The sequence below is a fragment of the Halichoeres trimaculatus genome, unplaced genomic scaffold (genome assembly GCF_033239565.1).
Source record: "Halichoeres trimaculatus isolate MK-OKI-2021-1 unplaced genomic scaffold, fHalTri1.1 fHalTri1_scaffold_4, whole genome shotgun sequence".
Classification (NCBI taxonomy): Eukaryota; Metazoa; Chordata; class Actinopteri; order Labriformes; family Labridae; genus Halichoeres; species Halichoeres trimaculatus.
Window position 1 is genome coordinate 19,495,743 of NW_027437182.1, and position 14,448 is coordinate 19,510,190.

Consider the following 14,448-nt stretch of genomic DNA (forward strand, 5'->3'; position numbering starts at 1 on the left):
TTCAAAAACTTCAGTACTGATTTAAACACAACTTTAAAGAACCAGCAAGTGGCACATACAGTACTATTGATACACATAAGTCACACACACTCGCTGTGGCTGCACATGGAACACAGAAGAGCTATGAAGCACAGGAACTTGCATACATCTGCACTGTGTGGCATATTAATTGTTTTTCTTCGATTATATTGTTTTTATGATTGTCAGATGGCAAAATTGAAATTACAATTAAAATCCAATTAATTGTCCAGCCCTAGTGGGTGCTACCGCTGGCACTGCTCCAAGGAGGAGGAGCCCAGTTTGAAAGTTGTGTTTACTAATAATAAATGAAATTTCCTGTAGTCCATACCTTTAATGACACTGCAAATGTAAAGACCCAGTTAGGGTGGGAGGTTAAAAATTAGCAAAGCTATAAACTGTGCCCAATGCATCAGTTTTATGTTTTGAAATGAAATTTTGTGAAGTTGCAGTATTCCTTCTTAATGCAATAAATTCAATTAACACCAGTCCCAGATAGCTTTCATTTTGTTGTTTTGTTAAGTAATAAAGCAAGTTTGTAAAATACAGGATGGAGAATTTCTCTTACTGCTCCAGACAGCCAAGTAAGGTATTTGGTACAGATTTTAGAAATTGCAATAGTTGTGTAATCCACAGCAGTAGGATTAAATTTGTATTGTATTCATTATTGCAGAATGAATGTTTTAAGATAATGCCGTTTGAACAGTGTGAAAAGCTCTTACAGTGTTAACTCACACCAAACATGTAAGTTTGACCGAAAAATAGACAGATGACTAAAAGTGACTCAGACTGTTTACATAGTTTCACAATTTTTACCTTGGTCTGGTTTTTATCTTTTCAAGGACAGAATGTTTACATGGAACATGAGCAACCCAGAACATTGGTTATGTGCAACTGTGTCTCTATTTCCCACCAGTTCAGTCCCTTTTATCTGGACTGACAAAGATAATCAGACATTTGGATTAATGTCTGCATGCTGTAGGTTTCTGGTTTCTACTGTAAAACTTGAAGTGTTAGGTTAGTCAGAGGACAATCATACGCAGGTTTAAAGAGACAGGATAAGTACTGATCAGGACTTAAGAAAACAGGATATGATGTCACCATGCACACACTTATCCAGGATACCAGTACACATAAACACACCTCATGTTCTTTTGATTCACAGCTGCTCCTATAATTACTCTCTGAGTGCTGTAAGAGGAAGATATTGAAGGTGACAAGTTTTGTAGACTGAAAGGTTAAATGTCAAAATGCTCTGTCACTAAAGTGTTTCTTCAAGTCACATTTTAATAAAGTTTGTGAGCAAACTATGCGTCATACAGGTGTGGACTGAACTTTGCTATAGTACATTTTATTGCTTCTGCATTCTATGCTTAATTTCTCTCCTCAAAAGCCACATTTGGCCTGGTTTATTATTTTTATGAGACAGCTGAAGTTATTCCTCTCCTTTCTCTACAGGAATAAATGAAAAACAGTGTCTGGAGGTGTTCTGTCGGGCTGTGCTGCTCTGTTGAAAATTGCTACTGTAGCTCAAACTGAGAGCAGAGGCTATCAACAACAACCCCCATGAAATTATGCTCCCAAAACATCATCACATTATATCACACCACCACTCGCTACAATTACACTGACAGAGAACAGGGGGCATGTTTTTATACTCCATTACAAATGTGTATTAAAGGTTTAAAGCGTCTCTCAAAAGATGAATATCCCCATAGAGAGTCTCTTTATGACACCACTACTCTGCAGTCACAAATAAGGAATTGAAGGAAATGGGAAGCATTTTTCAATTCCATATCTTAGTGAAACATTTAGGGGGGAGCTAGGAAATTTATGGGCATTTTTTAGCTACAGTTGTGGTGCCAAGCCTACAGGATTGAGGCTGTATGCATGTGCAGATATTCAAAGAGCCACTCTTCACATAGATAGCATTTTTGATAGAGCACAAGAATTGTGGCTAATCACCACCCTCACAGCAGCTCTATAAGCTCTGGTATATTTGACTGCTACAAAAAAGTTATATAATACCAGCAGAACCAACAACAATTCAAAAAAAGATGCTGTTTATTTTCTGTTCCCAGCTAATGAGCTGTGAGGCCAGTGGTTGAGCAAAAGGAAACCCCATTAGACCCCATGGTAAAGTGTGACTATTACAGCAGAAGTGAACCAGTTCACAGCCCATTAAAAAAAAAAGTTTGGCTCTGAATCGCTAATTTATTTCCTCACACATTAAATAAAATACATTTCTTCATATTCAGTACATTTCTTTTTTTGCTTCCCCGTATTTTAAACATCAATGTAGAGGAACAGCGCTGGATGTTCACACTGAAAGTGCGCATATTTGCAAACTGCTACATGTTCAAATGTTGTGAGAATCTTTGAATCTATCTGTAAGATGATCAAAATTAGAGGTGTGAAGAAAATTTGATACAGCAAATTATCCCAATACTTTGACCTCTGATACAATATCAATATATCAAACCTTAATATTGAATTTTTTTTGTAAAACAAAAATCCAGTTTTTAGCAAAGTTGTAAGTAAAATACAACTCCCCTCCTCCACTGAGGTAGATGGCACTGAAGAGCTCCACTGTATGTTGCCAAAAGACTGTCTTGTAACTATAATCTCAAAGTATATTTAAATCAAAATATTTCATTTCCAAACTTGATAATATGATTATTTGTAGAAATGAGCAAGTCAGTATGCCTTAGACATTCAATTTTGAGTAGTACTGTGTGATTTACATACACATCCTCTTTTTTTTTCAACACTGTAGAATAAAGCAAAATATCACAATATTGTGATACATGGTGATACTATCGTATTGTGACCCAAGTTTTGTTTTGTGAGCTTCTTGCCAATACTCACCCCTAATCAATATAATATGTTTAAAAAAACAGCACAAGATCTTTACAAGACTTGCTGAAATGATGAGGTCATAACTGGTCCATGACACGCTGAAGAGGTGGGCCTCTTAAGCTGGGCATACACTGAGTGATTGTTGGCTCGTTTTGAGACAATTTGCCACTCGTGCGTCTATTTTTCAAATTTCAGCTCAATCGTGTGTCATGCCTCGTTTAGTATGTGTGGAGAAACAGGGAGAGATTGATACCTCATGATGTGCTCCCGATCACAAATCTGTTAATCGCAAGAAAATCTAACGTTTAGTGTGAGCAGTGAAGTCACATCAGAGCATCGGGTCATACTGTGAGAACATGATTCTTGGGCTGCGAACTTTTGAACTCAGTGATCGAGTCGTGAAGTTTGAGATGAAGCTGAGTCAAACGATTTAAAATATTGCACAGTATATGCCTGGCTTAACACCAAGGTCTGCCCATAGCTCCACCCTATCAGAGCAAAGGGGGTCTGTGGAGTGGGGAGCCTTAAAGAGACAGCAGCTTAAGGGTTTCAGACAGGCTGAAATGAGGGTTTCCTAAAACACCAGTGTGGGAAAAGTAGAGATTTTTGTTGGCAGTGAATCATGTAAAGCTACCATGAGAGACTGTATAAAGACTAACAAAAAGCAAAATACCCCCTCTTTAAGACTAAGATTTATGCACAGATTTGCATCAAAGCTTGTCTAAGCTTCTCCTCTTTGTGTTACGTTGATATCAAGTTAGATTTCCAGTATGATAACTGCCATTATTTTGCTTCAAAACCCCTCTTCAAGAAACCATCGGGTTATTTCACTGAGAATAAGTTTTATTCAGCATACAACCAAAACACACAATCTATGCAGATCCCTCTGAACAGGGGCAGTTTCTTGAAAATGTAACTTTAACTGGCAGGCAGGTGAATGTTACCAACAACATCCTGTTCTGACATTTTCTGGGCTAAATCAGGAGTAAAGGGACATTTGGACACACACAGCTAGCAGAGTGAGTACAGGGACAGAGGGGTTTAAGAACAGAGGTGTGTGTCCCTACACACCCTAACACACAGCAGATCCATCATCAAGGCTCACTAGCCGACAGAGTGGACCACCACCTGGTCATGTGGACCCTGCTCCTGCAGATCACTGAGGTCTGGTGATCAGCAGCCGCAGCTCTCAGCCCCTCGCTCTACCTCACACACAAACATCCAAACACACACACACACTCCTGGTAACATGTGATGACCAAGCAGGCGCAGATGTGCGGTGCAGTCACACACTCACTTTATGCAGGGCTTCAGGAGGCAGCTGAGACGCCTTGAAGAGCTCCGCCACTTTGCTGGACGACAGTTTTCCTGAGGTGTCAGCTTGGCACAGGCTGTGGAGACCTGAGTAATACCTCTGCTCGTGCTCGTTCAGGGAGATGAAACTCCCCGCAGACGCCACACCGGATTCCTGATCCATTCCCGGGGCTGACGCATGGAGGAGGACTCGGCTTTACGGGCACACAGATCGATGCATGCCGCTCCGAAAACCGGCTCCTGTTTCAGGTCGGACGCGGAGGTTTGGCAGCGGGAGGGCGGTATCACCTCCGGCACGAGGGCTCCTGTGAGGACTGCTCGGCTCAGGATCATCCACTCCTACTGCCTATTATGTCTGGTTGTAGCAGAGCCGGCCGCAGCCTGCAGGGGGCGGTAGAGCACAGGAAGAAGAGAGGCTTTGTCTGTAGAAATAAGGAGTTGCTTTGTCTCCTCAAACCAGAATGAAGTCATTTATCAAAAGATTTTCATTCAAGGGGGACAGATTATTTATGGCTGGTCCTATATTTGGCGTTTTAAGCTGATTCGGTCCTTTTTTAAATTTTAGGCCTAACCTCCCCAAAACCCTAACTCATTTCATGAAAACAAGTAAAAACAAAATCAAGTAAATGAATTAATAAATTTATATATGAATAAATAAATATATATATATTTTTTTTTTAAAAGAGAGAGAGAAAAAAACGTATGGATACCTGTGTAGATCAATATTCCAGATAATCTTAAAAAAAAAAAAAAAGATGCCTGTCCAGTGACCTGACAGAACAAAGGTTGAGTTCAAATGACTTCGTCAAAGGAGTTTTGTATGTCTGATTTTTTTTTCAGGCCTTTACTCTGTTTGAGTGTTTACTTCCAGAATTATTTTTCTCATATTTCCCCTGCATGTGTGATTAAGTTTAAAATGCCATAAATAAGTTCAGAAAATGATTTAATCAGAGCATTTTGTGTGCTTAATTGAAACATGCAACAATATAAACATATCACACATCATGACACCTCTATTATTTAAAATTTTATCTCTTTTATTTGTGTATATTTCTATATTCATACTTTTGACATTTATTGCATGTCCTTACAGCTCAGTCACTAACAGAATGTGAAAAATAAAGATATTGAATCCCAAACTGAAAATGAGCATTGCTGTCCTCATAGTAACAAGTGGTAAAATGGAATTGGATGGTTGCTTTTATAACTTCTGAGCATCTTAACTTATAACTCAGAGGAGCTTTAGTCAGGAGTTTTTCAGGAGTTTTTAACTGGTAAGAAAAAAAAGACACACACACACACACACACACACACACACACACACACACACACACACACACACACACACACACACACACACATATATATATATATATATATATATATATATATATATATATATATATATATATATATATATATATATATATATATATATATATATATATATATATATATATAAGAATCACAATTTACATATTCAGGACAAAATTAGAGTAAGCTGTTTTGTCCACACGGGGCGCCAAATCAGTACAAACTTAAAATTCATCACATGAGTTTGAAGAGGAGTTTGCTGTGGTGTGCTTAGTTGTGGAGTTGTTTCACTCAGATGTGCAGCTTTTCAAGTGTCTCTCCTCTACTGTCAACACTGCCTCAAAAACTATTCGGATCATTTATTCCAGTTAGAGCAGCAGATCATTAAGGACACGCTAAAGAGAGCAAAAGAGACACTACGATTTGTTAAAGCAACTTATAGGAATGTGCAGATGTAGCCTTGGCAAAAAAGGGGGGTTGTTAGAGTAGCTTTACTATTATTTAGAAGGACGTTGCAAAAAATAATGAGGGTGCTCTGATGCAGCTGTAAGGCCTCTGCTGCCCTCTTCTGGTCAGAAACACAACTTCAGTCTGTATCAATGCAGCAAAATACTCAATGACTGGAAGTCATCTCAAATGAAGACTGCTGAACATAGCTGTGAATATATATTATTTTAGATTGACATATGGGCAACAGATTAAGTATTTTATTAAGTTCGCTGTGTTCAATTCAGAAACTTGAGGTGAAACTGGGAGTAAGTGGGTGTGAATTTCCGTGAAATGTTTAGGGCTGTTGTCACTTTTTATGGCAAACATTTATGGCTTTAATGAGAGCAAGAAATCTTTTATTATAGGCCTGAATGGACTCAGTTTAAAATGTGAACAAAAACATGCTTTAATTATTACTTTGTGTGTTCTGTTATCATGAAAGGAAGACTTGAAAAATCGACATAAGAACAGATTTTCACCTTGTGTAGCCTGTGGGTCAGTTTAGTTTCTTATTAATGGTTGAATATTTAACCAAGCTGTTAGTCTGACGATGAGGCGGGATGTATGATTAACAGTAAATACAAACCTCAGCCAGGACAGACGCTGATTTTGTGTTTTCTTTTCAAGGTTTTTCCACTTTTATTTTCTCTTTGCTGTGGCAGATTCAGTTTTATTGTTTACCTCAGAGTAAAAATAGGAGAGGCAGGGAGTAGGTACAGCACATTCTGTCATGAATACTGAGATTAAAGCAGGGAAATAACTGCTTAGTCCAACATGTACCACCGCTGGGTCACTATGTTCTGGATATCATCAGCTTTCTGTAACCTGTGCTCACCAAGAATGCAACAACCCCAGCAGTAACACTCAGATACGGTCAGATCTGACCTTTTCCAGTCTGTTTCTTTTGATACAATCTGTGTGTTTCTATCTTTCCAACACTGCATGTGGCTACAGGTGCCAGACACACAGTCTGTCCTGAGTAGAGTAAACAAAGCTCAGCTCTGCCTCCCTCACATTAGCAGCTCTATCTTGGAAGCTTAAACAAACACCTGCCGTGCAGCTCGACCACTTTACAGGCTCCATGTTTTACAGTGAGGTCGAGGTGCGTGCCATTTTTTTTTAAAGAGGTTAGATCAGGTGTGTCCAGGCTTAAACATTAAACTTCATCCAATGACGCTCCTCTGCTGAACGCTGAGATTTCACTTCAGCTTCTGCAGCTGTCTTTATTATTATTCTGTGTCTGGTTCCTTGAGGAGATGTTGGGGAAGATCTTTTTTCTCGTCTGTGTGTCGTCTGCTTTGGTGGAGCCGCACTGTAAACCAGGTGAGTGACCAACTGTAAACCCTGTGATCTGAATCTGCTAGAATATTTTGTATAAGTTGTTAGTGTGAGGCCTTTATTCTGGCTGTGTTATGTTTACTCTCATATGAGGAAAGCAGATAAATCTCAGATAATGTCGGATTAGACTGATAATCTAAATGATTGTTTCATAACTAGACCTTCCTCAGACATCAACACTTTTACACATCCTCTCTCTTTCACAGGGAGGTGAAAATAAAAATAGCAAAAGGCAGGCTTCTGTACAAAACTGGGAACCAACTACAGGCCTAACACTGTTCTCCATAAGTCCTAAAAACTCACGGGGATAAGATAAATAAAATTACATCCTTACAGTTAGTATGGATTAACATTACAAGTACAAATAGAATCACTAAAATAAATTAGTCAAAACAAAACAAAGTACGCAGCTGGAGAATTTATTCACCTAAAAACATTTGATAGAACCGCTCACAACACATTAATCATAAACAAGTTGTGTTTAAAGCTGCTTAAGTGATGGAAACAGTTTGTAATATGGGGGGAAACACTTCCTGTGGTGTCCCCCAGGGATCAATGTTGGGGCCCTGTACTGTTTATGTTGCATATTAATGGCAGTGATGACAAATATTTAATAAAAAATAAACAACTATTTGTTTAAACAAAATAAATAAACAAAACAAAAAGCAGCAAAAACAACAAAAACAACAACAACACCAGAGTAACTGGAGGAGATCATAAATCACTCCACACTCTGTACTGCTTTCTGGTTTTATCAAATTGAGGTCACTGTGCTGAGGTCTTGGGAAACACTTACAAACCTTCATTACATTTATCATCTACCTTTGATCGCATTAACTCACTACTCTTACAATCACAGCTACTCACACTTTCTGATGCTGAAAAGTTTTGAATACCAGTAATCATGTTTCAAGCAGTATTCAGAAAATATGTTCAGTGAGTGAGGTGGAAGTTATACTCTGAGGGGATGATTTGATTCAAAGACACTTGATATGCAAACATCAGTGAGGTTTTTTTTTTTCACTTTCAACCTGTCATGTTAAATCAAAACAGTTTAGGTTTGAGCAAAGCCTCAGCATGAGGCCAACTTTACAATCAGAGGAGGTTGATGATGGCAGAGAGAGGTGTGTATCAGCTCCTTTGTCTGCATTGGCCTGTAAACATGTCATAACTCTTTAAGTACATGTATGACACCATATACATGATTAGATGTTTCTTAAGTCTTCAGCAGCCAATGGGTGACATCACAACTTTTTAAAATTTCAACAGATAAAAAATATCACAAAAAATATACGTGCGACAGAATCCCATCACATGCAATGTTTCACAACTTGTAAAACATCTAATGATTCATGTTTTTGTTTCTTTTCAAAGGCACTATAAACAACAGAATGAATCATTTATACAAAGAAAAATGAAACTACGGTTGCAGCAGTAGTCCCACATAAAAGTGACACAAGATTTACGGAAGAGCTCACAAACAGGATTTCTATCTCCCGAAAAGATTTGAAGATTGTTTTTGTATTCATGAGGTTTCTGTTTGTGATGATATGAAATTCTTTCTTTTTTATTTCAAAAGACAGCCCTCGAAAAGAAGCTGTTCAAACTGTCCTTCAGGATTTATCTAAATGTGATAAAATTGTGACAAAGATTCACAAATGTTCTCACTTTTGCAACATATTGTGATGAATTCCAAACATTATTCTGAATAATGATCTGCTGTTATCTAAGAACTGAGCCCAAGAAACTGATGAAACTGTAAATGAACTGTGGATCTGAATCTGTTTTTTATCTCTGCAGATGCTTCAATCAGCAACAAAGTGCGACTCAGCATCAAAACTGCTCTCGGAGATCAAGCTGTGCGTATATCTTTAAATATTCATCGGCCTGCACAAAGCTATCAAAGCGTTGCATCATGAAGTACTGTTTGAAGCTTAACTATCTCCTGTGCTTTCTACTACTGTAACATCACATTAACAGCCAACTGATCATTTATGAAGCTGAAGCTGGTTGAAAAACTGTAATGTGCTGATTTGTCTTTCTTAGTGTGTGACTTCTGACCACAAGGACAAGGTCCATGTGGTGATCAGCTAACCCTGAAGGGCCTCCTCAAAGCAGCATGTGATGTGTTCTTGTTGTTGTCGTTGCAGTACTTGTGGGATGATAATGAAATGTTCTTTTTCCGAGCCTCCATGGCGTACGCCATGAGGAGACAGAGCCTGGGACAGCAATTCGAGTAAGAAAAGAAGCAATAAAGAAGTTGCTGCTGTGTGTTTTTAAGATGGGAACCATAACTATAAAACTGTTATATAATGTCTTTTACCGCTATAAAAGCTCTGACTCATGCTTTATGAAGATGTTTCGACACTAATGTGCTCTTTATTGTCCTGTGGAACTTCCCCAGAGTGTCACACATCCACGTTTGTAACAGGACTGACAGAGTGTCCTTCTGGTTTGTGGTGACGGATCCAAGCACTGGAAGCCTGGTCAGTAAAGCCCACGTGGAGCAGGCGGTCAGGTACTCACATGACACGTTGACACAAAGCATTGAATCTTTAAGGAAGTATCACTGTGTTGTGCAAGTTTCAAAATTAGAATGAGCAAGCTCGAAGTTCAGCTCTCACAGGCCAACATGAATCAGGTCATTTTATTTCATGGCACCTAAATTTTCTCCAATAGAGCCTCCAGTGATTCCTTTTCTATCCCTTTATCAATGACATTAGCTGGATTAAATGAGTAACAGTAATGTAAAATGGAATCATAGATAGAGATTAATCTTAAGAAAAGTCATATCTCTCTCACACTGGTGTTTCCATAAACCTTTATTTCAGCCTCTGTCTGAAGCACTTTATTTTAGGTGCTGTCTCTTTAAGGCTCCCTGCTTCACAAACCCCCTTCCCTCTGGAGGCCTGACAAGGGCAGAGCTATGAGCAGACCTTGGTGTTTAATGGCCTGCCACTCCAAAGTGTCATGGACCAGTTAGGAGATCCTTATGTGATGACCTCCTCATTTCAGCCAGTCTTATGCAGATTTTGGAAAGATCTCTAGCAATTTTTTTAAATAAACCATTTTGATCAGTTTATAGTTAGATTCAGTTTTTTTTGTGGAATGGTTTAAAAAATCTGAAAAGGTTTAGTCTAAACATCCAGCTTTGTTACTTTAAACCAATGCTTAAAATATGGGAAAGCAGAATATCCCCTCTTCAAATACTCCTACATGAGGTTAAAACATTTTTCATTCAGTCAGCGTTCTGTTTGATATCATTCTAGCATATTTGATCCAGATGCAGTTTCATTCTGCTTCCTATGATTATATTATTGTTGTCCACCTCCATCGCTGTGAGATGTTTTTAATTGGGTGAGGGTTATGATGATGAACTACCTAAATTAGCTGAAAGATAATGTCTAATGCCAGCATAAGCGCCATTAGACATCGTTGTATGTTTGTCTCATTACCTGAATTTGAAATTCTCCCACCCCTAATGGATATCATTGCTTCTGTGTTATTCACCAATGTTACATGTGATGTACTACCATGAGCCATGACTGTATGTGGATATGCCAACATACCAGTGTGACCAGTCATACCAGTGACTGTGCTGAAAACCATGTGTTACTGGTCATAAATCTATCTGCCTGGGTTGGCAGAAAAGCTCAGCCTATGCTGACGTGATTGTTATTTTCACTGCTGATGTTAGAACTTTATTTACTGCTGTTGCAGTAATACTCCAGGGTGAATTGTGTTGGTCGCACTTCCCTGTTATTTTGCCAGTTTATTGGTGGATGTTGTTTCTGTTTGAAGCTAAAATTAGCCACCAAGCTAAACATGTCCGTCATGCTAAATGCTGTGAGTTGTATTTGTTTTGAATCTGAGTGTACAGAAGTGAGTGTTATTTCATTTATACAGTCCTCATTCAAAGAGTGGTATCTCATTGACCTAAAGCATTACACTGCCTGAAGACGTACTTCAATATGAGACTTTATTAGAAAACACCACTGGCATGGACCTCAGTTAATCCTAATGAAAAAGAGTGAAATAAAAGTAAGTCACTGTTCATCTGAAACACAGCAGGGTTTCTCTGGGTCTCTCTTAATTAATAATGTAAGGAAAAAACTTGAAATGGACATTCTGTAAAATCCATATTTGTGCTTTTAGGTTAGGACTGAATGAATTATTTAACCGTCCTGACTTGAAAATTCAAAGCCAGCCTCCATTTGAAGAATTGAGAACCTACTTTTATTATTTTCTTACAGAAACATGTTTTTGAAATGTGTCTGTTTCTAAGAGTTTCCCAGGAGGAGCAGAAAAAAGTTTCTGCTGTCCCGTGATCACTTTCATTGAGTGTAAAATCAGTCTGATTAAAATCAGCATGTTCTACTTTTTCATCAGAAAGTCCAGGGACCGCATCAACAGTGCCTTCCTGCTGACTGATGAGACTCTGGAGTTTTTGGATATCCCTCCAATCCTGACACCACCTGACACACCCGACACCCCTCCATGGCTCATTGTGTTTGGGGTGGTCATGGGTGTTGTGGTTGCTGGCATCATCTTCCTCATTGGGTCCTCCATGCTTGAAAAGAAACGGTAAGCAGAAGTTTAGAGACGCATCACATTTCTCTTTTAGTGAATGGAAAATTATGGTAGCCTTAAAGGTCAAAACAAAGCAAATTAGGAAACTTAAAGCTCCTGATGTAAAACATATAAAACTGAATTTTAACACCTTTTTATAAGAGAGGAAAAGAAACAACAGGACCATCAGCTTAATGACTGATTATATCAACATATTTACTTTGGTGCCTGTGACCTCAGCTGGAGAGTAGATGAGAACAAAGTGAGTTAAAGCACAAGGCAGAGACAGCCCATCTTCTCATTTACCACCACAATGTTTTTTTAATGGGTGATACATTTGGGTGTAAAAAAAATCAATATGTCATTATTGTCAATATTCATAATTTTACATGTATGTACTGGCAACATCAGCAAGGAGATAAGAAATAAATAACTTCATTCATAGGGGACACCAAATCAGAAAAAGACCAATGTTTTTACCAGTAGCTTTAAAAATCTAAAAAAACAACAACAACAACAACAAAAAGAACAAAACAAAACAAAACAAAAAACACTTCATAGCTGTGAGAAGGTTAAACAGCACCAACAAGTGATTGGATTGGCAGGGGCAAGTGGCTGCTCAATCCCATAACATCTGTCCCTTTGTCAGTGTTTTGTTTTGTGTAACTTTTGTTGTATTGCAGGAAAAAAAGTTTTCCTTTTTTTTTTTTTCTGCAAATGTCCTATTTTTTCTGTCTTTTTGGGCAGCGTTTTCTGAAGTATCACAGCTTCAATAAAAAAAACAAAAAACATTTCTCTTATTAATTTAAATAATTGCTGTGTTTCAATTAACTTGGTTTTGTTGCCTGAAATGCAGTAGTTTTAAATATTGTAGATAATTTTATTAACTGGAGCTTTTTGTGTAAAATATCACTCTGCCAAATTCTTCAGCTAAAAATTTGGGGTAATGTTCCCATGATCTCTTTTGTTTTGAATATTGTGTGAAATCTTGTTGAGCCCTTTAGATTTTTCTTCTGCTGTTTAAAATTGTGTTGCATTCTTCTTTGTGCGGCTGTAGTGAATGGGTGGTTATGCAAATTAAAATCCTGACAGGGATTTAGTCTTGTCCCACTCTTTCAGGAATCTATACAACACATTTACGAGATATGATTCTGCTCATAGCCCTGCTACCAGCTTAAGACACCAACAAGCAACACTCAATATTAAATCTGAGATAGTTTTATTGATTTTAAAACAATTCATTTATGCAACTAGAAGCAACTTTATTTATTAATATATTTATTTTTTATTTTATACATTTATTCAGTTAATTGTTTGTTGGTTGCTGCCTATTTCCCTCATCTTCTTGTGTGTTTTAACCTTTCTGACATGTTTCTCACTTCTTTTTTTTCTCCTCATGACAGACACTAACCATAAATCTAAAGCTCATTTTTTTCCATACATATTGAGAGTGACAAAGAATGTTGTTTACCTATTATGACTTTTTTTTTTTGCCACATTGTCAACAGTGTGTGGTGAGATCTTCACTTTGATTTATTATTCTAGGGTTTTGACCAATCAGAATCAAGAATTTGAAGCAGCCAGGTGATTCAGCAGAGAGATGTAAAATGTGTATATTTTTTGAATGTGGGGTTTTCTCATCAGTTTTTAATGTTTTTTTTTTCATTCTCTGAAGTTCTGTGTTTTGTTGTGTTGTGTTTGGGCTTTAAAGGCTACCGTAGATGATGGACTTGTCACATTCTTGTTTCTTGTTCCTCGTTCCAGCAAAAAGAAGGAAAAAGAAGCTGACAACGAGTTCAATGAAGAAAGCGGCGTCGCAAATGAGGGCGTTTACAACATGTCATTCTCAGACAACGAGCAATTCACACGGATTTAAAAATCATCTTTTTAAACACTTCCATGAAAAGTAAAGAGGACAAAAGAGAAGATGACGGTGGAAGCTGCTCCTGGTGGACTCTGTTGCACTGAAAAAACAAATCGTTGATGGTTGTTGTTGATTCACAGCGTGCGTGGTGTAAAAACAATTTTATACATTCATGATTTTGATCCTTGGGAGAGATTCTTCACTCCTCTTACCTGCTGCCTCAGACAGAAACAAGCACGAGCAGCCTGCCATTGAGAAACGTTTTCACGCATAGGTGTACCAATTTTCTGCTTCAAAGGATGATGAATTAAAGATCCTCTGTGTGAGGATATTTAATGAAGTCTTGTGTCTCTTCTTTAAAAAGAAATCTGACATTTCTCCATACACTGACGCATCACTCCAGATTCTGTTTGTGCATCTGTGTGTGTGTGTGAGTGTGTTTGAAGCCCGTGCGTGTAAAATAACAACAGAGTGAAAAATAGAATTTGCCCTGGAGGGTTGAATAAATTATTTTGTCTTCTCTCGTTCTTTATCCGGATGTTGGGTCTGACTGGTTGCTGACTATATTTAACCTGCATTTTTTTCTCCAATCTGATTGATTTTGAAGTTCAGATGAGAACCACGGTCCCAGATGTGATGTCTCCAGCTCGGTGTTAGATCTCTGCTGCTGACATGTTTTGGAT

At 38.0% G+C, this 14,448-nt stretch overlaps 2 protein-coding genes across 2 annotated transcripts in view; one reads left to right on the forward strand and one right to left on the reverse strand.

Annotated features, from left to right (window-relative positions):
• reps2 (RALBP1 associated Eps domain containing 2) overlaps window positions 1-4,561 on the reverse strand; it is a 36,991-nt gene extending 32,430 nt beyond the window's left edge. Inside the window, exon 1 of the mRNA XM_074668927.1 lies at window positions 4,175-4,561. Coding sequence (XP_074525028.1) covers window positions 4,175-4,354 — 180 coding nt within the window. The 5' untranslated portion in view covers window positions 4,355-4,561. The remainder of the gene's footprint in view (window positions 1-4,174) is intronic.
• A 2,394-nt stretch (window positions 4,562-6,955) lies between these two features.
• cltrn (collectrin, amino acid transport regulator) lies at window positions 6,956-14,061 on the forward strand. The gene is made up of 7 exons (XM_074668594.1): window positions 6,956-7,096; window positions 7,251-7,317; window positions 9,133-9,191; window positions 9,483-9,568; window positions 9,737-9,850; window positions 11,722-11,916; window positions 13,666-14,061. Exons 1-7 carry the CDS (start codon window positions 7,076-7,078, stop codon window positions 13,775-13,777), a joined length of 654 nt encoding a protein of 217 aa, XP_074524695.1. The 5' UTR covers window positions 6,956-7,075; the 3' UTR covers window positions 13,778-14,061.
• The last annotated feature ends 387 nt before the right edge of the window (window positions 14,062-14,448 follow it).